Here is a 21,301-nt window from a genome sequence, read left to right as displayed (position 1 = left end):
TTCTCTCCAGCTCTAGGTGAGACTCTTCCAGGCCTCCTCAGTTGAAAAGCTTCATGCAGCAAAGGGTTTCTTAGGCAGTTTTCTTGTGTTGGGGTTGTACACGAGTGATAAGCATAAGACTTGGTGGAAGAGGCTTGTGGAGGAGATCCAGATTGGCACTGGAAATCCAAAGTTTAGTCTGAAATCATTGTCCCATTTGTTGCCAGCTTGTTTGTCTGTCTCATGCTCACGACACCATGTGTTCAGCTCATGGTTGAGTCATTAATTACTTTATCCATGGGTGAACTTGCTTGTGCAAGTTCCAGTTGCTCACAAACCCATGCATTTAATTCAGAATTCATTTTATGTTCATTACTGCTATTTGACATTTCCTGAACATCCTCTTCTCATCCTCAAATGCTGTCACAGATTTCTTCAGTGAATCTCTGTAGTCCTTTGAGGAATTATTAGTCTGTTCTCTCGTGGCTTATAATTTTTATAAGTACAGGTTATCTGGTGCTTGAGGTGTAACCACTTACATTTTTTGGTTATTTTGTTTTTGACCTTTGGTGTCTGGAGCTGACTCTCCTGTTTGTGCTTAAAAATCTTCTGGGTGAACAGGCACAGGAAAAAAGCTGATGGTGCTTGAGCTCTTTAACCTTCTGAAGTCTGAATTTGTGTGCAGCTTGTGGTGGAGACTTGGTACTGTGAGAACTTGTGGGTGTTTGAAGATTCTTATTATTTTGAGATGGCAGAAAAATGTTCCATCCATAATGGAGCTGTGTTGCTAATGGGGACTCCTTAGGGATCATTGCCAGCTTGTTTTGATGTGTGACAACACTAAGAGCCTGTAAATAAAACAAACAGAAACTTAAGTAGGTAGATGGACTGTTCAGAATAAAAATGCCCATTTTGAGCTGACAGCAACAGGAATGTGCCAGAGAGGGTTTGGTGGGGTCACTCAGCCTCTCCTCCCTCACCCTTTTCCTTCTCTTTGCCCTGTGCAGTGCTTGGCAGCTCGAGATGGTTCTGTACACCCTTGGCACCTGGAGCTGTTGCCAAAAGGGAGCAGACGGCTGCAGTGGGAAGAGGAAAGTGTTGTGGGAAAACACAGGGAGCCATCTGTCCCCAGCACCGCTGGCACAGGAGCTCTGTGGCCTCAGCAGGCACTGCTCCTCACCCAGCCTGAGCTCCCTCAGCCCCACGGAGCTCCCAGGCAGTGCAGAGCCTCTGCAGAGCTCTGCTGGGGTTGTTGGCAGCCTGAAGGTTTTCTTTCTTTATTTAGCAGAAGCAGCATTCTCTTTTTTCCTCCTGTTTTTTCTAACTTGTAGCCTTTATATTTTCTCTTTTCCCCTTTGCCTGTGGGTTGTTTGGTGTTCCTTCTCAGTGCCTCACAAGGTGCTGGGAGCCACATGTGGATGTTGCTTTCCTTTCAGGGAAGGGGCTGGGTTTGAGAATGATTTTTTTGTTCTGTCTTCTTGCAACAAAAAATGAACTGAGTAGTGAAGTGAAATTCTGATTTATTTTCAGATTGTCTTGCTGTTCACCTGCACATTTGACATGGGCTGCCCAGGGATGCTGTGGCTGCCCCTGGATCCCTGGCAGTGTCCCAGGCTAGGTTGGACAGGACTTGGAGCAGCCTGGGATAGTGGAAGGTGTCCCTGCCATGGCAGGGGTGGAATGAGATGAGTTTTAAGGTCCTTTCCAGCCCAAGCCATTCCATGATTCCGTGTGGAAAGGTTTGCCCTGGGGCCTGGCTGAGCAGCTGCTGCCACCTGAGCATTTCTCTGAGCTCCCAGCTGGGCTCAGCAGCACTTGGGCTTTGGGTGTGACCCGATCAGACCTGCCCTGGCTTCATGGGAATGAGAGGTGTTCATGTCCTTGAGAGAGCTTCACTGAGAATCTTTTCTGAAGGAACTCTCAGTATTCCTAGTTTGGAAAATAAGGGGGTTTGCTGGGTAGATTTGCTGCTATTCACGGTTTTTTTGGTGTTTATGTTTTGGTTCTTTTCTTGAACCAACCTTTTTTCTAATTGTAAGTTAAATGGCAGCATCTGATTACAATACTTAACATTTAATCCATATTTAACATTTGATCCATGTAATTTCATTGCTCTGGGCTTCAAATACGTTCCAGAGCAGTGGAGAGCAGCCTTAGTATGTGGGGAGGGAAGAGCAGCTGGTTTTAGCTTTCTTTTGCAACTAAATACATTCATTATAGAAAATTCCTTCCCCTTCCTGTTAATATGAACTTAGCTGAATATTGCAGTGATGCCTTGAATTTCCCTGCTGCAGACTGGAGATGAGGATAGAGGGAATTAGGAGGATGCAGCAGAAACAGAGATCATTGCAGGAATCATCAGCTGCTGCAGCTCTGGGAAGGAGCCTTGCCTTGGGATCAGGCTGAGCCCAGTCCTGGTGGGAACGCAGGCTGGGTTGTCATGTAATACAACAATTAAAAAGTGCTTTTCCTTTTCCTGGAACTGGAATTGGCATGAGAAGGCTGTGGGCAGTGCTTGGAATTGGAGCTAGCTGCAGGTTAATCTATTTAACAGGATTTATTTTTTTTTGTAATTCATAGCTACTTCTGTATTATTAAAGAAATATAAAAATAATAAATAGAAAATCTCGGTCTGATAGTGAATATATACTGTCCACAAAAACTGGAAAAGTGTTCAGAGTCTTCCTTCCCCCAGAAATAAAATCCTCAAACACTTTTGCATGTAATGAGACAGGGCTTAGTGGTTTCGTTGCTTTATTATTTTTTGTATGTTTGATTGCATTTTTTTCCAATTTTTTTTTTTAATGTTTTGATTTGTAATGGGAACAGCTCAGGTGAGCAGCCTGCTCTCCATCAGGGGTGCATTCTGCACACAGGGAGCACCAGCGTGTGGGACCACCCACAGCTTTCCCCAACCCATTTGTGCTGCTTCCTTTGGCATTTGGTGTTTCTGGGATTTATGATAATTCACATATTGTTTCCAGACAGTGCTTGTGTCCCAGTTAAATGCTAAGGGATGTTTGTGCTTCCATGGAGCTTTGAGTCACAGAATGGCCTGGGCTGGAAAGGACCTTAAAGCTCATCCAGTGCCACCCCTGCCATGGCAGGGACACCTTCCACTGTCCCAGGCTGCTCCAAGCCCTGTCCAACCTGGCCTTGGACACTGCCAGGGATCCAGGGGCAGCCACAGCTTCTCTGGCACCCTGTGCCAGGGCCTCCCCACCCTCACAGGGAAGGATTTCCTTCTAAACTAAACCTCCCCTCTGGCAGTTTGAAGCCATTCTCCCTTGTCCTGGCTCTCCAAACTCTTGTAAATAACCTCTCTCCATCTTTTCTGTACCTTCAGGCCCTGCAAGGCCACAATTCAGTCACCCCAAAGCTTCTCTCCAGGTTGAACAATCCCAGCTCTCCCAGCCTTTCCTCCCAGCAGAGCTGCTCCATCCTCTGCCCATCCTGGAGCTCCTCTGGACTCTCTCCAGCAGCTCCAGCTCCTTGCTGTGCTGTTCCCCAGGGCTGGGGCAGCTCTGCTGCTATCTAGAGCTGTGTGATGAAGGATTTATTTGGGATCTGGCTGTGTATGGAGATGCCTTCACCTTGAGACAGAGAATGGAAAATGCTCTGAGCTCTGCGGGCAGAGCAGGAAGGTCCTGCAGGGCACAGTGACCCCAAGGCTGTGTCCCTGCTGTCCCCTGGCTGTGCTGCAGGCTCCAGTGTCACAGCCCTTCCTCTCAATCTGGGCCTTTGGGTCTCCAAAGAACGAAGCTGTGGAATGTAGAACTTCCAGAAAGCAGGAACAGAATTTTCCAGCTCTGAGCTGGAGTGCCAGGAAGGGGGGCAGGTTTTACTGCTGTGCAATTCATCATGCTGATGAATTCTGGTCAGTGTTCATGGTGTCTATTTTTATTATTAATTCTCTTCCTCTTAATCTTGGTAGAGCTGAGAGCATCTTTTGATAAGAAGTTCTTCTGCAGTGTTCAGATTTTTCAAAAGTATTTGCCTGACTATTTTTTTGTTCCTTTACTGAGACCAGCTAAAAGACGCCACATGGCTGTGCAAATTCTGGTTCTATGTGGGAGCCCTCTGATCTCATAGAATTTCAAACTGAAGTAGAGAGGGATTCAAATCCAACATATGTGTCTCTCTCATTCCTTTCTGCCCTTTAAATTTAAGCCTTCTTTTCAGTTCTAAAAATGTAAAATGTATTGGAGAGCTCACTGAAATATCTTTGCTAATAATTTATTGGAGTTTTTAATTACAGTTCTGCCTGTCTTTACACACAGATTAGATTTAAATGTGAAATGTTCACTGTGGTGCCTGAACCCCTGGCATAATTTGGTATTTTTTGCTGGGCAAGATCCTCTGATATCCATCTAATTTATCAGTTACGTGACTTTGACACATAATTTTGTAGACTCTTATTAGGCCAAAAGTAAATCTTCTTTTGATAGAGTCCAACCAAGTAACTTTGCTCTGCTAAAATTTCTCTATGCTAAATTTTGTGCTGGCCTTGTGTTTTGATGTGGGTGTGTTTTTTCAGGTGAGGTGGGTTTGCAACCATTTCTGAGCCTCAGAAATCACTCTTTGCCCTCTTGGCCTCTCATTTCTCGAGGCAACTTTTGGACCATGTTTTTATTAGACTTAGAAGTAGGACACCTGTATTTCTGCTCCTGCATATCTTAGGAAATTAATGTTTTGTGGGAAAAACAATGACCAAAGTGAGTAGTTTGCTCAACCCTGGAAGGAAAGGGAGGATTTTTTGTCTTGTGTGATGCTGTTTTCCCCTCACTGGGAGAGGAGGTTGGAAGCTTTGCTGCAGGGCTGCTGCCGCCCTTCTCTTCAGTGTCCTTGTTTCTTAGCAGAGAAAATGAACCAAACCTCTGCTGTTTGCCAGCTTTTCCTTCTCTTCTTTTTCCTGGAATTCTTAGTTCTGTACTGAAAAACAGATGGCTCTGGTGTACAGCTTTAGATGCTCCATGAGGTTTTCCCAGAAACCACGATCCCTGTGCCTGGGCTGAGGCCACTGCCTGCAGTTCTCTCAGCCTGGAGCACAGAAGTCCTGGGATTCAGGATCCCTGGGAGTTCTTGGCTGACAGAAAAGTCTGCCAGGCTATTCTAAGTCACCACCTCAGGCTGGAGAGATCCACGAGCTGCGGATTGCTGGAGGCTCAGGGAATGGCACTGAGTTTTCCTTGCTGTGCTCCTCCTCCCCAGCAATCTGCTGCTGGCTGCTGGCAGAGACACCACAGGGCTTGGGTAAATATTTCATGTTACCTCACATCACCTCTCGTGTGCTCTTCACTCTGAGCTGCTCAGCCCATGCCTGATCCTCCAGCCAGAGCACCCAGGGCTGCAGGGATGTGCAGTGTTGCCAACTGCAGCTGGAAGGTGCCCAGGAGGCTGGTGCCAGGGGTGGAGAGAGGGTGGTTAGAGGTGTGTGACTGTGATAATGCACTGGAGGATGCACTGGTGCATAGACCTGGTCACTCCTGCCTGCTGTGGGGCTGTTTGAGGGGTGTGGAGTTGAATCATCATGGAATCATGGAATGGTTTAGGTGGGAAGGGACCTTAAAGCCCATCTCATCCCATGAGCAGGGACACCTTCCACTATCCCAGAGTGCTCCAAACCCTGTCCAGCCTGACCTTGGAGTCTTCCAGGGATGAGAATAATATTTTTTCATTACTTGGTTCCTCTCAGCAGTTTAGTCTAAGTTACACTTTTGTTGGTTCTGTTCTCTGAGCTCACATATGTTGATGTTCTTGGTCGCATTAATGGAAGTTTTTTAATGGCTAATTAATTGGGAGCCTGCTAGAAATTGGGAGCACAGAGCAGATGGTTGATATTTCTGAGACAAAACAAGTTGGTTCTGTTGGAAGCATCACTGTGTTCCATGCTGGGGCTGAGTGAAGGTCTGGGAATCTCTGTCCCGTGTCCCTGGCATGTGGAGGGATGGGTGCTGGGCAGGCTTCCCCTGAGCTGGCACAGCCAGGGTCCCTCTGGGCACCCTTGTTTGTGTCCTGTTCTGTGAGCTGCTGCTGTCCCAAATCACAAGTGACGTCTGGGCTTCATTTCTAAGCCTCTCTAAGGCTCTGAAGACTCTTGCTGGGCATGTGTTGTCCATGGTCAAGGCAGCTCTGGCTGCAGGAGCCCAAAGATCCACCCCAGCCCTACCAGCTCTGCCTCTCACCTTGGATGAAAGGTGTTCTGGCTGCAGGTCCCTGGCTTTGATGGTGTCCCCTGAGGGCCTTGGCCCCAGAGCATCCCCAGGGGCTGATGTTCCTAAATCTCAGTGCCCAGGACAGGCAGAGATGCTCATGCTGCTCCCCTGGTGTTGTCTCTCTTACTTCCCATTTTTATTGCATTCCTTGGCTCATTTGGCATTCCAGGCTGTTTGTCTTTATCTACTAAACTTCCACCTCTGCCAGAAAGCTTTGTAAGCCACATATCCTGTTAGAATATTTAATCTACATGTAATTTCTATTTAGCTGAGCACTCTGACACGTTAATGAACACTGATGATCACTCTGCTGCTGAATGCTTGCAGAACTGACCTGCCCTCTCTCCCTTGCTGTTCCATCCTGTGCAAGTAATTCCTCTGGGAGATCTCTCTTATCTCATTATGCCACTCAAAGCTGTGCCAGACCAGCTTTCACATCAGGTGAACAGTGAATCAGAGAAAAGAATCTACCAGTGTTAAAAATAAGGTGCTAACCCTTCACTCCAACCCTGGGGCTGTTCCTGCAGTTGGGTGGTTCAGGGAGCAGCAGAGGGAGGAGGGAAGGCAGGCTAGCCCAGGTCTGCTCTGGGAATGCTGCTCATTCCCTCTGCTTGGGACTTGTTGCTTTCATAGGAACCAACTTAGAGAATTCATGTTGGAGGATGAGGAGGTCAAACTCTGTTCTTGGGTCATCTTGCTGTCTGTGCTCTCTCACCAGCTTTATTTTTTAGTCTCTGCTTATGGGATATTTCTGTCCAATTCTGTTTGCTCTTCCATGATAATCAGTGTGGCAAACAGCAAATGTTATTTGGGTATTGGAAAGTATGAGCTGAAAAATGACACTTGTGAACTATTTCAAGTCTAATAGTAAAGTCAATTAAAGCAGAGTGAAGCCTTTGCAGCAGGACTTGAGCCCTGAGGGGGGAGATGAGTTGGCCCTGAAGGTCAGGATTGCCAGTTCCACATCTGTACATGTGGGTTTTGCTTTTTGAACACCTGGATGTTCTCCCGTGTTGGTTGTTCACAGTTGCTGGATTTTTCCTGAACACACTATAACCTTGCCTTGAGACGCCTCACATAATGAAGTGTTTTGTTATTTGGTACATGAATTTCAGTTCTGTTATTAATGAAACAATGAGGGATTGCACAATGAAACCACGAATACAAAGTGCTGCTCTGTCATGTTTTGTAAATATGAATTTCCCTCTCAATAAGAGACAGGTAATATTTTCTCTAGGTGTGGAGTTATTCCCTTATGTTTTCTTTGCTTATTTTTTTTAATTTAGCTGCAGTTACTCTGCAACCTCTACCACATATGGCACGAATTGCTGCTGCAATAGAATTGCTAATAAGAAAATTAAACTAAAGTGCCTGCAAGAAGCTTTATGTGCACCAGAGTTCAACTCAGATAGAAGGTTTTTGCCAGATGTGTCTGTGTCTCTAGTGGAGCTTGACTGTGCCCTGCAGATTGTGGAATGTTTTCAGGGTTGGTAGTGGTGTAGAATCCTGCTGGCATGTTGAATGAGAAATAATAATGCTACAGAGAGCTTTAGGGTTCACCTGGGGAGTTGGTTCAGTGCAGGATGAACAAATTCTGCATTTTGGGAGGTCAGTGGAATAGCTTTTTTCTTTGAAACCAGGTTCTTGGGCTTTCTGTGATTGTAAAAGTCTGTGATGTTTTGAATGCTGAGTTTGGGAAAATGCAGCTGCAATGGGAGCTGTCAGCAGAGCCAGGCTGGACAGGGTTTGGAGCAGCCTGGGATAGTGGAAGGTGTCCCTTCACTGGCAGGGAGTGGAACAAAATGAACATTAAGGTCCCTTCCAACCCAAACCATTCCATGATTCTGTGATCCTATATGACACCAGGAATGGGATAACAGAGCTTGCAGGTTGTGACTAATGCATTAACAGAGCTCTGGGAATAGGGAGGATTGGAAGATGTACTCCTAGAAAAGTGTGAAAATTTTTGTGAAGACTTCATGCCAGCTCTGATTGATGCACTGATCCATCACTATCTTCAAAGCAAATTTATGGTATTGAATTATTGGAATCATAGAATGGTTTGGGTTGGAAGGAACCTTAAAGCTCATCCAGTTCCACCTTCTGCCATGGGCAGGGGCACCTTCTCTATCCCAGGCTGCTCCAATTCCTGTCCAACCTGGCCTTGGACACTTCAGGGATCCAGGGGCAGCCACAGCTTCTCTGGGCAGTTTTCTCCACGCAGTTTATCAGGAGCTCAAGTTCAAACTGAAATTCCTTGTTCCCCCAGGTCCTGCCCTGCTGCTCACCAGTGACAACATCAAACAGCGCCTGGGCTCTGCTGCTCTCGACAGGTGAGTGCCCTTGGTGCTGCTCAGGGGAATTCAGAAAGATGCTGTAAATACAGAGTTTGGGAATAAAATCCTGTGTTCTCACATACACTGGGCTTTCAGGTCCAGGTGTTAGAGACATTACCATTTCAAGAGTATTTGGTGCAGGTGTGGGTGGGTTTTCTCCAAAGTTGCTTTATTGCTTGTGATATTGGAAAAGCTGAATTGCTCCAAGTGTGTTTGTTCTTAGGGATGCTGTGCATTACTGAAGTGAGGCATTCTCTTGCCTCAGTGTATCTAAATAGTGGTAGAAATCCTGGAGAAACAGAGCCAGCAGGAGCTTGGGGCTGAGCAGGAAGTGCAGGTCTCTGCCTGTGTAAGATTCCCCTCTATTCTCTTGGGAGCTGTGCTATAAAACCAGTTAAATTCCACATTTTCCTTCTCTGTCCCCAGCATCCATGAGTACAGGCTGACCAGCTGGCTGGGCCAGCAGGAGGACATCCACAGGATTGTGCTGTACCAGGCTGACAGCACCCTGACCCCCTGGACCCAGCGCTGCATCCGCCAGGCTGACTGCATCCTCATCGTGGGGCTGGGAGACCAGGAGCCCACTGTGGGAGAGGTGTGGCAATGGCTCTGTTCTCCTCTTGGCCCTGGGAACAGGCCAGGGCAAAGCAGCTTGCTTCACACTCGTGTATTTTCCTGGGTTTAACAGCCAGTGAGGCATATGTAATGAAATATTCCTGAGAAATGCATGTTAGGAATAGCAAAAGAATTGCATGAGAATCCTCTGGAATGGGAAGTTTTATGTAGAAGTACTTCTAGCAAAGTTCTTTTCCTCTAAAGATTTATTTTGGCCAATGATAAATCAAAAATTGCTTTGAAGCTTTGCATTTCTGCCCAGAATTTCTTTGCAGGGTTTCCACACAGAGAAATTATTTTCTTCCTGGATCAAATTCATGGTGTGTGCCTAGGAAAAAGTAGATCTAAATTGCAGTTTATGAATTATTTATGATATTTTATTACAGATCTCAAGCTGTAATTTTTTTTCCCCTTACTATGTATTTTTATGGGTTTATATTTTATGACCAAAGTCGTATGACCTGACAAAAATTCTGCAAGAAATTTAAAAAAGTGGGATCACAAGTGGGGGTTTTTAGGATGGTAAAGTGTTGAGTGTGACCTGCAAAGAGCCTGGGCTGGTCCCACGTGCAGCTTTCATGTGTGTCCCTTTGTGTGAGATTTCCTGCCTGGATGTGGGAGGCAGGAAGCACAGGCAGAACAGGCTGCCAGCAGTTGCCTAAAACAACAACAAAAAAAATCAAAATCAGAAATGCAAGGAGGAAAAAAAGTGGACTGATGAGAAGGGAAGGAAAAAAACATGGAATATTTGTAGGCTTGAGCCTGACTTGGGCAGCATCTCACGTTGCAGGAGCAGTGCCTGCCTGTGCTGTGCATTTAATGGCCTGGTTTAAGTCAAAAACCTTCATTTGTAAGCATTCAGATTTGAATCCTTGGCTGATTTTAGACTTCTGTGTGCTGTGTAAGCCCAGAGTTAACAGCACTGCCATCTAATTCCATCATGTTTGGGGGTTCTGAGTGTGCAGAGTTGTCTGGATGCAGGTGGGACTAGGGGTGGGGATGCATTTCACACTGACACTGGTGCAGCTTTGAGCTGACTGCCCTTTCCTTGGGTGTGCCCACCTGCTGTAGCTCGAGAGGATGCTGGAGAACACTGCAGTGAGAGCCCAGAAGCAGCTGATCCTGCTGCACAAGGAGGATGGGCCTCTCCCCTCCCGCACTGTGGAATGGCTCAACATGCGGAGCTGGTGTTCTGCTCATCTCCACATCCACTGCCCACGCAGAGTCTTCTCCAAAAGGAGTCTGCCCAAGCTGGTAAGAGATTCCTGATTTGGTGTTTGGTCTCTTGCTGTCCCCCACTTTATCTGTAATCTGTGTATCAAAGGGAACCTGGGATAATGATACTCCATGATATTCTTACACAGACAGTGTTCACTTTAAATCTGTTTGGCCTCAGTTTGATTTAGGAAACAAGGATAAGGGGCCAGGTTTTCTTTATGGATGCATACTTGGCTTTTTGATATTCTGAAAAGAGTAATTTCAGTATCCTGAAATGAGTGACACTATCTCAGAGTCCCTTGGGAAGGTGTGTCCAGGCCATAGAGTCCTTTTTGCTGGGAGGATCCCTGTGCTTCCCAAAGCCATGCTGAATATAAGGCAGAGGCAGCCTGGGATGCTTCCCAGGAACATCAGATCCTTGTCAAGGAAGAGAAGGAGCTCCAAAGGAAATACAAGACTACCATGAAATTTTCCTGGAGGTTGTAAAAGACTGAGAGATGCCACTGGTCACTAGAGCTGTTTGGGTGGTTCCTCAGCCTCTGGTCCTTTGAAGAAGAGCTGTAACAGCTCTGACAGCTTCATTCTGGCAGGGACCATTGGAGCTCCTCCAGTCCCACCTCCCTGCTCACCAGGATCCCCTGGCGCAGTGACAGGATTGTGCCCAGATGGGTTTGGAGTATCTCCACTGAGGGAGACTCCACACCCTCTCTGGTCTCTGTCCAGTGCTCAGTCACTGCACAGCAAAGTTCTTCCTCTTGTCCAGGTGGAACTCCCTGGGATCAGCTCCTGCCTGTTGCTCTTGTCCCATTTCTGGGCCCATGGAGCAGAGCCTGTGCCCTGCTCTGTGAGCCCTCCCTGCAGACAGGGACAGCCATGGATGAGATCCCTCTCAGTCTTTCCTTGAGGCTGAGCAGCCCCAGCTCCTGCAGCCTTCCCTCAGAAGAGATGCTGCAGTCTCCCCATCTTCGCAGCAGCTTTTAGCAGGATGCTGTTGGCTGCCTGTGCCCTGCCTGTGCAGTGCCCATGCCTGGCTGTCCTCTGCAGGTGGAGATGTATGAACGAGTGTTCCAGAAAACGCCAGACCGGCACTCCGACTTCTCGCGGCTGGCCAGGGTGCTGACCGGCAATGCCATCGCGCTGGTGCTTGGCGGCGGAGGGGCCAGGTAGGGCACTGCTCCTGGGCATCCTGCATGGGGCTGGGCTGGGTGGGGCTCTGAGCAACCTGGGACAGTGCCAGGTGTCCCTGCCCATGGCAGGGGGTGGAATGGGATGAGCTTTGAGGTTCCTCCCAACCCAAACCACTCCAGGATTGTGTGCTGGTCTATCTTCCCAGACCCGAGAGCCCTGCTGTCCCTGGGCTGGGACAGATCCTTCAAGATAACACCCTGTGACACCAGTAAGCAGCATTTGGGGGAGGACACACTGAGGAGTTAAACAAACATAGCCTGCTGTGGGGATTTGTGCAGAATTTCTGCAGAAGGAACAGGAGTGTTTGTGACCTCCTGAGACCTCTCATAAGTTGGGTTTAATACCAGGAGGTGACTAGGGCACTAAAGATGACGTTTTTCTGTTGGCCTACAATATGGATTTTTTTTCCTTATGGATTCTTATATTAGAAAATGGCTCACAGTATTTCAAAGCTCTTCAAAGTCCTAGCAGTAACAGGAATTATGTCCTCTAATGGAGAATGTTCTCATCTTTATAATCCTCCAAACCCCCAGGTGCCCATATGCTTTGACAGCCTTACCTTACAGAAAGAGTGTATTTTTGCAGACACAAGGACAAGGTGTGTGCTGAGCACTCTGTTAGAATTCCATCTGAAACCCCAGTGAGCTTTAGAAATAAATTATTACTGGCGTTTTTCTTTGGAATCCCTTTTTACTTGGAGAGTTTTCTGTTGAGACAGAGTTGAGTTGCCCTTTGTCTCAAGCAAGCGCCGCCTTCGTTGTCTCCATCGCTGTGTTCTTGAAGCCCTGCTTTAAAAGAGTGCTTTGAAATGCAGCTCTCAAAAAAACCAAAATCCCTCATTTGCACGCAGTCTGTCTGTTTAAGTGCACAGAAATATCACATTTTTGTCGTCGGGCCAGCGCGTGCTTTGGGGGAGCCTTCATTGCAGGAAAGGTTGGAGCTCCTTTGTGCTCCTCCTGAGCAGTCCCTGGTGCTGAGACAGCCAGAGCTGCTTCCTCCAGTGTCTCACAGGTGCCTTGATCCTGCTCCCTTCCCCAGCCCTTCACCTGGGCTGGTTTCAGGATTTCATTTCTGAGACAAGCTCTATCCTGTGGAGACACAAAGCAGAGCAGCAGAGGGGAGCTTCTGTTTTATCTGAGTATCTCAGGAGGCTTCTCATCCACTGATGCAAAGCATTTGTGGTTTGTTCTTTGTTCCCAGTTGATATCTCTACCTCTACCAAAGCCTGTGTCGTGCTAAATCTGTGCACTCCTGTACTGCTGGCAGCACATTTTGCTCGTTCCCTCCCTTCCTTCTGTAACTCTGCTGTAATTTTTGCCAAACTGTTTATTATGTTTTTTTGTTCTACTGCTTGATTTGCAAGCTCCCACCTGCGGGTGTGCAGGATCTGAGGTAAGGAGGAGCAGGGTCACCGAGCCTGTGTTGGTCCTGTGTGTCCCTCTCTGCAAAGCTGCTCTGCTGCTGTGTTGGCTTTGGGGTCTCTGGATGCTCATCACCCATTCAGCAATGAGCCATGGGCCATTAGCCATCAATATGCTCATTTCTGCATCCCTACAACAGGGAGGACTTGGAGAGGATTAAGGGCAGAGTGGATAAATGGGATATTTCTTCCTTCTCTGAAAGGCTTTCTATGCCACAGATTGAAATGCTTGTTCAGGGAGTTCAGGCTGGCACAGGGATGGTGTGAGCATTGTGTTTTCCATGGAAAGGTACAGAATGCTATTCTAGTCATTAAATAATCATCTAAATTGTGGTTAGATAAACATTTTTGTAAGTGAGAACATAATTAAGACTGGGGAAAGGACAAAATCACTCTGAACTGTTCAGAATTGCTCTGAACCTCTGCTTTTGGAAGGACAAAGTCAATAAGGACAAAGTCAATTCTTAGATTGCCCATTTCTACTAACAAGGGAATTTCAAGAGATTAGACACCAGGTACTTAAAATCATCCTGTGATTAAAGCACAGTGAGATTAAAAATATCTTCATGGTCTCTGCTCAGACTCTTGATGGCCTTTGGATAATAATTACATGAGTAACCTCCCAGCTTGCTCTCAGAGCAGGAATCACGCTGGTCACCCAGCCAGGGAGAGGGAATAGTGACAGGGGCTGGCTAGTGGTATTTGTTCAAGGTATTGTATTGTATTGTGTTGTGTGACTCCAGTAATGTCAATTATTTAGTTGTTATTTTGGGAATGTTTGTCTGGCTTCCCAGTGACAGCCGCATTGGGAGGTTTTACCAAGAGCAGCTTCCTAGTAATTATCGTTGTGGTTTGTCATGACAAAAGGCTCATAGGAACTAAAGGTTTTCTTTCCCCTGTGAGCATAAAAATAAAACAACTTGAAGTGATACTGTTCTAAAATTACAGTGTTTCGCTTTTGTTAAATGCTAACTTAATTTCACTTAGAAACATTGTGGAGTTTGAGGGAAGGAAAGGGGATTTGTGTTTAGGAAAATAACACCTTTGAGGTGTAGTTATGAGAATAATGACACATCAAGCCCTGCAACAAAGGCATGAACCTTCCATAAATAATTGTCCTGACCTTTAGCCCTCCCACATACAGCTCACCTCTTCTTTGGTTTGCTATGGTTGCCTTAGCAGAACTGTTTTAAAACTGAAATTTGTAGGAAATAAATAATTATTACGGAACTATCTGGGGATCCCTAAGACTTCGGGGAAAATGGGTTGAGCTGTTTCAGAATCAGAGTATGCTGAGCTGGAAGGAACCCACCAGGATCATTGAAATCCAACTCCTGGCCCTGCACAAACACCCCAACAAGCCCACCCTGTGCCTGACTTCAGCAAAGCTGTGATCACAAGCTTTGGGGTTGATTCTAGTGCCATTATTCTAGGAGTGCCTGTGCTTGTCCCACACAGGCATAAAGGGAAAAGTCAAAGCATCAGAGTTGTGCCAGGCTGGGTGAGAAGCTGTGTTTGCAGTAAAGCACCTGATCACCTGATACAAATCCATGGTGTGCAGGAGATGCCCTTATGGAGGAGGAAGGGGCTGTTGGGATAAGGAATCTTTGGTCTTTTTTGGAGATGCTGTCTCCACTCGTTGTCAGCTGCAGGTTCATGCAGGGGGTGAGTGGGTGTGGTGCCAGAGCCCTTTGCCAGCCTGCAGCCCTGGCTGGCCAGGCTGTGAACACACCACCCCTTCCCTTCTCCCCACAGCCCTGCCCTTCAGGCAGAGCATTTCAGCCTCTCCTGAGGAGCTGCTGCTGAAGGATATTTATAGATATTTCATCAGGGCGTCTTTTCATTTCTCCTTTTTCTGTTTAGTTTTCTCCTCAAACTTATTATCTCACCTCACCACTCGATGTGTCAAGTAGTTGGGTTTTTTTTGCACACGGTTTTCTTGCTGACTCTACAGACGTGGCTCAGACCTTTTTATTTTGGGCAGTTGGCCTGTTTCAGCAACTTGTCCTTTCTGCCTTTTCTTTGTTTCCAGCTCTGAAACAGGAGGATAAAAGCAGCAGTATAGGAGAAGCAAGTTCTGCCCTTTTTGTTGTGGGATCTCTGTGTCTGATGAACAATCCTGTTGTCTCCTCTGCCTGTCTGTGCTCCTGCAGCCTGGGCCATGTGCAGGGTGCTCACACTCCAAGCTCTCAGAGGACAGACAGGTCCATCCTACCTGGTCACTCATGGGCTGCTGCTGAGCCCAGCAGTAGAGTCTGAGCTCCTTAAAGCCTGGCTCTATCTTCCCATTCTATGGCTTTACCCAGGGATAAAGAGGCTGGCAGAGTCCCTGAGAGGCAGATCTCAGTTATTCTACTCTAAGGAGATCCCATTTGCTCTCTGCACTCTGTGTTTGACCTCCTGGATTGCAGGAATAATAAACCATGGAGGATTTTTTGTGCTGTGACACTTGGCTGCAGCTCCAGCTCATTCAGGCATCTTTGAGTAAAAACCTACTTATCAATGCTGCTGCCTTTTTCTGCCACCACACACTGATCTGTTCTTCCAGAAGACACAAAGAATTTGTGTCTGCAGTGGGACAAAGCCCTGCAGCTTCTGAGCCACCCCTGGCACAGGCAGGATGGGCAGAGCTGCACTCTGTGCCTGGAAGGGATGCACAGGTCACACTGTCCTCAACTGTGGGGCAAGCAAGGAGCAGGTGGGATCTGCCCATAGCCACCTGGGGACATGGTGGATGCACTTGTGCATCTCCAGTGAGGCACCAGAGCTTTGATTTGGGGCTGAGTTCAGGGTGGCAGCACAATGGCAGGGCTTTGCCCCTTTGTGTCCCTTTGCATCCCTGAGCAATCATGGCAGGAAATAAATGATGCAAAGCTCCCAACATGCCATAAGGAAAAACTTGACACAGATTTTGAGAACTTCAGAGCTCTAGAAGATCATGTTCCTTTTCTGACTGTTGGTGCTTTTAGCCTGCAAGTGTGGCTGGGAGGTGAGGAGCTCTTGCCTAGAACAAACCCTCTGGTGCTTCCCCCGCTCCATCCTGCTAAAAAAGGAATGGAGTTTGGGGATTGATGACCTGATCTATCCATGTAAAACACTTTAAAGCAAGTAAGTGCTGTGCTGTGAGATCTGATATTCCTCCTCAGGTTGTCTGGGGAGCTCCTGGCTGCCTTTAGGGCTGTGGTGCTGCTGTTCCATGGCTGGTGACACAGCATTTTAATTACACCCCCAGCAATTAAGTGCTGTCAGAGCTGGCAGGATGCAGAAGCTGAATCTGCAGTATGCTCCTGTGAGGAGTCAGAAATGATTAATAAAGACACTAGTAAGTTTTGGGGGTTGATTTTTCTGTTTGGTTTGTTCTAACATGCAGAGGAGCCTTAAAGCAAAACCTTTGTGGTCCCATCCTGGCTGAGGGCAGCTGCTTCTTAATTCTGTCCCTGTCTCATGCTAATTGAGAACAGACAGGGTTTGGTGGTTACCCTGTTAATTGGATTCTCAATACTTGCTCCTTAACTGGATTTTGCTGTGTTAACTCTGAGAAACTTTCCATTCTGCACTGCATGGTGCAGGTCTGGTGTTTGGCAAGAGGGGCACTGCAGGCCAAAGAAATTCCTTTCTTTCCTCCTGTGAAATTCTCATCAGCTTTTTTTCCTGAGAGAAGCCATGAAGTTCTTTCCCTTGCTTGAATTCGTTAAGGAAAATTTGACAAGCTGCCAGAATTAATGAACATTTAAATTCTCGTCAGCATAACGTGGTAATGCAACAGTGGGAAAGGCTGGGGAATGTGCTGTGAGGAAGGGAGGGTAGAAATAGCACCTCTGCTTTTTGGGGCTGTTTTTAGTTCTACCAAGGTCAAACAGCAACATGGGGAGGTCTGGTTTGCAGTTCTGCTGCTGTGGAGAAGAGCTGAGATCCCTCCTGGGATGTCATCCTTTACTCCATGGTCCATAAAAGCAGGAAGAAGCACAGGGAGAGAAAACAGAAAATATCTAAGTTCAGTGAGTCTTCTAGGGCCTAATAAAGGTGATGTCCCCTTGTCAGGACTGAGGTTTGGCTCCAAGGGGTGGAAGGGCTTGGCTGGTGGTGCAGTGATGGAGTTGACACCTCACAGCCCAACTTCCAGCACGTGATGCCACACCTGAGGGATAAAAAGCTGAAATTTGAGGTGGAAATGCTGCTCCAATGACAAGTGGTGTCCTTGGGATGGGCAGTTAGCTCCCATGGTGCTGACAGCTCCCTGCCCAGGCTGCAGCTCCTTTTCCTGCTTTGTGGTTATGAAACCCTGGGCTTCAATCTTGGGCAATAACAGAACCTCCTGGGGAGACTCTGTGAAGTTTTATGGTGCAGGTGCTTCAGGTTCAGTTCCAGCAGTTAAGGAAGATTAATTCTTATTCCTCAGCTAAGGCAGGTAACTAATGATAGGAGGCTTTTTAACCATGTCAGGAGAAGTGTATGTGTGTGGATGTTGTTTAAACTCTGACTGCAGAGCTGCAGAACTTGAGATAGAGCTGGTTCATAAGATCAATTACTGAACCTCAGACACAGGGAAGGAGCTGGAAATATGGGGGGAGTTGATTTTTTAAGCTGTTAAACCTGACCACAGGCACCCAGACCATAAAGAACAGCAGTGTTTTCCCCTGTGGGATCCTAAACACACTCAATGTAGAATTCCAGAAGGGATGAAAGAAAATTCCCATGGGAATTTCCTGTGCTCTTGATGTTCCTCACATAAGTTGGAACACAGTAAATGTTTTTCAGCTCCTTTGCTGGGCTCAAGACCTAACATGGACTGAGTCTGCTGAGGGACATCCCAGGGTGGGAGGGATAAGGAGTCTCTGGAGCCCAAATGCTGTTGGAACCGGTTGCTTGTGCTGGAAGATAAAAGTAATATCTTGAGAACTTGCTTAATAATGTGTCTCCACACTTCCCTTCCTATCTTCTCCACACTTCCAACCTATTTTCCCTTTTTCTTTTCCCACCTGACTGTGTCTGCCAGTCTGGAAGTCTCTTTTCCCTTTCTAACACATCCAAGCCCTGAGATTTCTGAATTTCTTTGCTCTCTTGTTGCTCCACACTCGTTGCTTCTTGTCTTCTTTACACCTGCCCTTTAGTTCCTTTCTCAGTCTCTGCTTTCAAGTCCTCTCACAAAAGGACCTATTGTGAAAAAAATGCATTTTGCCAACTGCTTCTGCCATCCTGGAGCTGTCCCTGTGTGTTAACAGAAATGCATTTGGCTTTGAAATCATTCCAGATCATGCAGTGAGCTTCAGGACTGCACCAAGAGTGCAAATAGGTTATTGATGTTTAATTTTGTTTTCAGTGGTTTATAATGGGGTACAGGTATCCCCTTAATTTGGTGTCTCTGCCTCACTGCTTAAAATTCACAGGGCACAGAGCTGACAGCTTGAAATGTGTAGAAATTGGATTCAGGGTTGTTGGTTTTTTGTTTTTTTTTTTTGAAGTGATCAAAAAACATAGTCTGAGAAAATACTTGTTCTGAAGTAAATTATGGAACAAAATTGTTGCTAAAACCATTGTTCTTCGTTGTGACCTTGGCTAGGAGGTGTTTAGAAGGGCAGCACCCGCCTCTCCAAGGTGCTCATGGTGCCATCAGCCACAGGCAGCTCTGGGGGTTTAAATCACTGGAGAGAGGAGGGGACAGAAAGGATTTCATGGTGCTGGGGTTCAGCTCCTGATGGAATTGAGGAAATGGCTGAAACCCTCAGAACTGTGCTCTGCTTTGGTGAAACGCAGCTGGGCAGCTGGGCAGATCCCCCTGTGGAAATTGCTCTGCAGCACTTGGGGGATGAGAATATAAACCATTACCAGGAGTTGTTGTTTGGGGTTTCAGGAGGATGTTGTTACCTCTAAATGTAAATGGATTTATGCTGTCTCCTCGTGGGTTGGATGTGTCTGGGGAATTTGCTTGAAACTTCCCTTCCAGTTACTCTGATCGATCTGACTCAACTCCAGCCTGCAGAGGAGTGACCAGGTGACACCTTGTGCTGCCTGGGGGCAGTGCATGGCATGATCAGGGTTTCTGCAGGAGATTTTGGGGGATCTTTGCCTCCTCTGGCAGCAGGGATCTGGGTGCTGGCCAAGATCCCTGTCTCCAGCCTGGTGTCTGGCAGCCCTGGATGGAGCCAGCCTGGCACAGCCCAGGCCCTTCTGCACTGGGTTCACACCATTTCCTGATTTCCACTTATGCCAGACAAGAGCAAGGATTTTTTTGCAATTCTTTCTCTCCCCCTGATGCAATCAGGCAGCATCCCTGAAATTCCTGTTCCATTTCCAAGTGTTGCTGAAGGTAGAGCTGGCATGTAAGGGCTGTGCTCTCCTCTTGTCTAGCAAGACAGGTCTTGAAGAATATGTGCTGCTAAAAGGATCCCATTCCTCACCCTGATCATGCTCTAAAGTTCCAGCAAATTAGGCTGAGGTATGAAAGGAACTTGAAAAATGCTTCTTCCCCTTGTTTTAAATGGAAAAATCAGGCTTGCTGTGCAGCATCTGCAGTCTGTCAGTGCCCAGCAACAGCTGAGGAAGCAGGATTTCTGCAGTAGGGAAGCAGGAAAATGATACAAAAGGGGCTGAATCTGCTTTGTGTCATGGAAAAAAAAACCCACCCCAACCTCTGAATACTTGAAATATCTTCCCTCCAGTTCCTGTTCTTAAGAGTAATCCCTGTGTACACCAGGCCAGTCAGTCTCTTGACATTGGAAAGGCAGAAAGTTGGCAGCCCTGAGGTTAATCCTCTTGGCCTTTGCAGCCTTCCCCCATCACACACAGCCTGCACTGGGCTGGGAGCATTTTGGGAAAGGGGAAACTATTTGGTGACCTGTATGACGACTTTTGTGTATTTAGATAAATGTCTGTACCTCAGTGCATGGTGGAGTGGCATTTTTCTGTGTGATATCCCTTTCTGAAGCTCAGACTGATGCATTAGGGGCTCCAGAGCTGTAATTGCTCCTGTAGCTGCTCAGAGAAGTGGCCTGGGCTGGCTGGCTGTGCTCTTGTCACCAGTGGAGCATCCATTGCCACATGCAGATAGAGCAGAGGGAAAGCTGAATTCCAGAGTCAGGCTCCTGGCATCCCTGTGTCTTTCAAAAACCAGACTGGATTCCAGGACAATATATAGGAGGTAAAATAACAGAGAAGCAGCAAAACTCTTTATCCTTAAATATAAAACTGCACCTTTGACTTGATGTTTTAATGACTTGATGTTTGACTTTCTGCTGCTGTTTTGGAGAGGCTGAAGGAGAAAGGGAAGGAAGGTGGGCTCCTACTTGGAAAAGATGGCAATAATGTGTGTTTGGATATCTAATTTGAGTCTTATCCAGGTCAGCCCTGGAGTTAGTTGTTTGAACAAACAAAAAACAACCCCTAAAAATAAATCAGCGAGTTGAATTTGCTGCTGTTGAGCAAAGCTCCTGGGACAGGCTGGGAGCTCCTCTGAGGGCCTTGGGCTCTGTGTTTGCAGATGGATGGGAAGAGACTGCAGCCTAATTGCTCCTGAGAGGCTCTGCTTTGATTTCCTCAGGGAGGGACAATCCCCAGTGATGCCCAGTGCATTCAGCGTGGTTTTAATTGTGTTTGTGCAGCAATTCAGAATTCTGCCTCCAAGTGAGCAGGGGCAGAGGCAGAGCCTGTGGCTGCTCCCAAAATCCCAGAGCTGAATGCCAGTTGCCTGGAGAGTTGTGTAACAGTTGGGTCACCACGTGCCCACAAAAGCTGTGTTCACATGGCTTTGGCACCCACAGAATGCTTAATGAGCTGATTTTTCCTTTTCCCATCTGCAGCACCTCTGTAATTGCTCATTTGCTCCCATCTGCCATGGAGGTTGAAGGTTATAACAGCTTCTACTAAACCCTTCAAGCAGCAGGAGCTTGGGAGTCATCTACTCCAAAGTTATGGCTTAAAACCCCCCTAAAATTAATTACAGGTGCTTGAGTTGGACTCTCCTGTCCTGCTCTCCAGCCTTCAACCCACCCAACTCATTCATTCACAGCAGTGCCTTGATAAACAGGTGAAATTAAACAAGGAGCTGGTGAAGTTATGGATCAGCTCTTGTTGCTGGTTTTGCACCTTTTTTTATCAGATGTAAAAGCATGTGCTGTGTTCACTTCCCATGGAGCAGTTGTACAGCTCTGTTGGTAAGTCCCTGTGCTTACAGGAGTATGGTTCCTGAGATTTTGGGAGATCTCTGGCCAACCCACCTGGGCAGTGAGCCTTCCTGTTAAAGAAAAGGAGATTGAAGAGAAGTCCTCAGTAAATTCACAATTATATTCTTTAAAATGCTTTGGTCTTATTTCTGCAGTTTCCAGATGTTGTGC

The 21,301-nt window shown here is 46.9% G+C and overlaps 1 protein-coding gene across 2 annotated transcripts in view; it reads left to right on the top strand.

Annotated features, from left to right (window-relative positions):
* The window catches only part of PNPLA7 (patatin like domain 7, lysophospholipase), a 123,859-nt gene that overhangs the window by 66,279 nt on the left and 36,279 nt on the right, over positions 1 to 21,301 (top strand). For both annotated transcript variants that reach the window (XM_085076430.1, XM_085076429.1), the window contains exons 23-26: positions 8,464 to 8,527; positions 8,957 to 9,125; positions 10,217 to 10,399; positions 11,408 to 11,526. In XM_085076430.1, the coding sequence (XP_084932556.1) occupies positions 8,464 to 8,527; positions 8,957 to 9,125; positions 10,217 to 10,399; positions 11,408 to 11,526 (535 nt within the window). The remainder of the gene's footprint in view (positions 1 to 8,463; positions 8,528 to 8,956; positions 9,126 to 10,216; positions 10,400 to 11,407; positions 11,527 to 21,301) is intronic.

Source organism: Lichenostomus cassidix, chromosome 17 (genome assembly GCF_008360975.1).
Source record: "Lichenostomus cassidix isolate B80296 chromosome 17, HeHo_3.0, whole genome shotgun sequence".
NCBI classification, from domain to species: Eukaryota; Metazoa; Chordata; class Aves; order Passeriformes; family Meliphagidae; genus Lichenostomus; species Lichenostomus cassidix.
The sequence above is the reverse complement of the archived record's forward strand: the minus strand, read 5'-3'. Positions and strand labels throughout refer to the sequence as shown.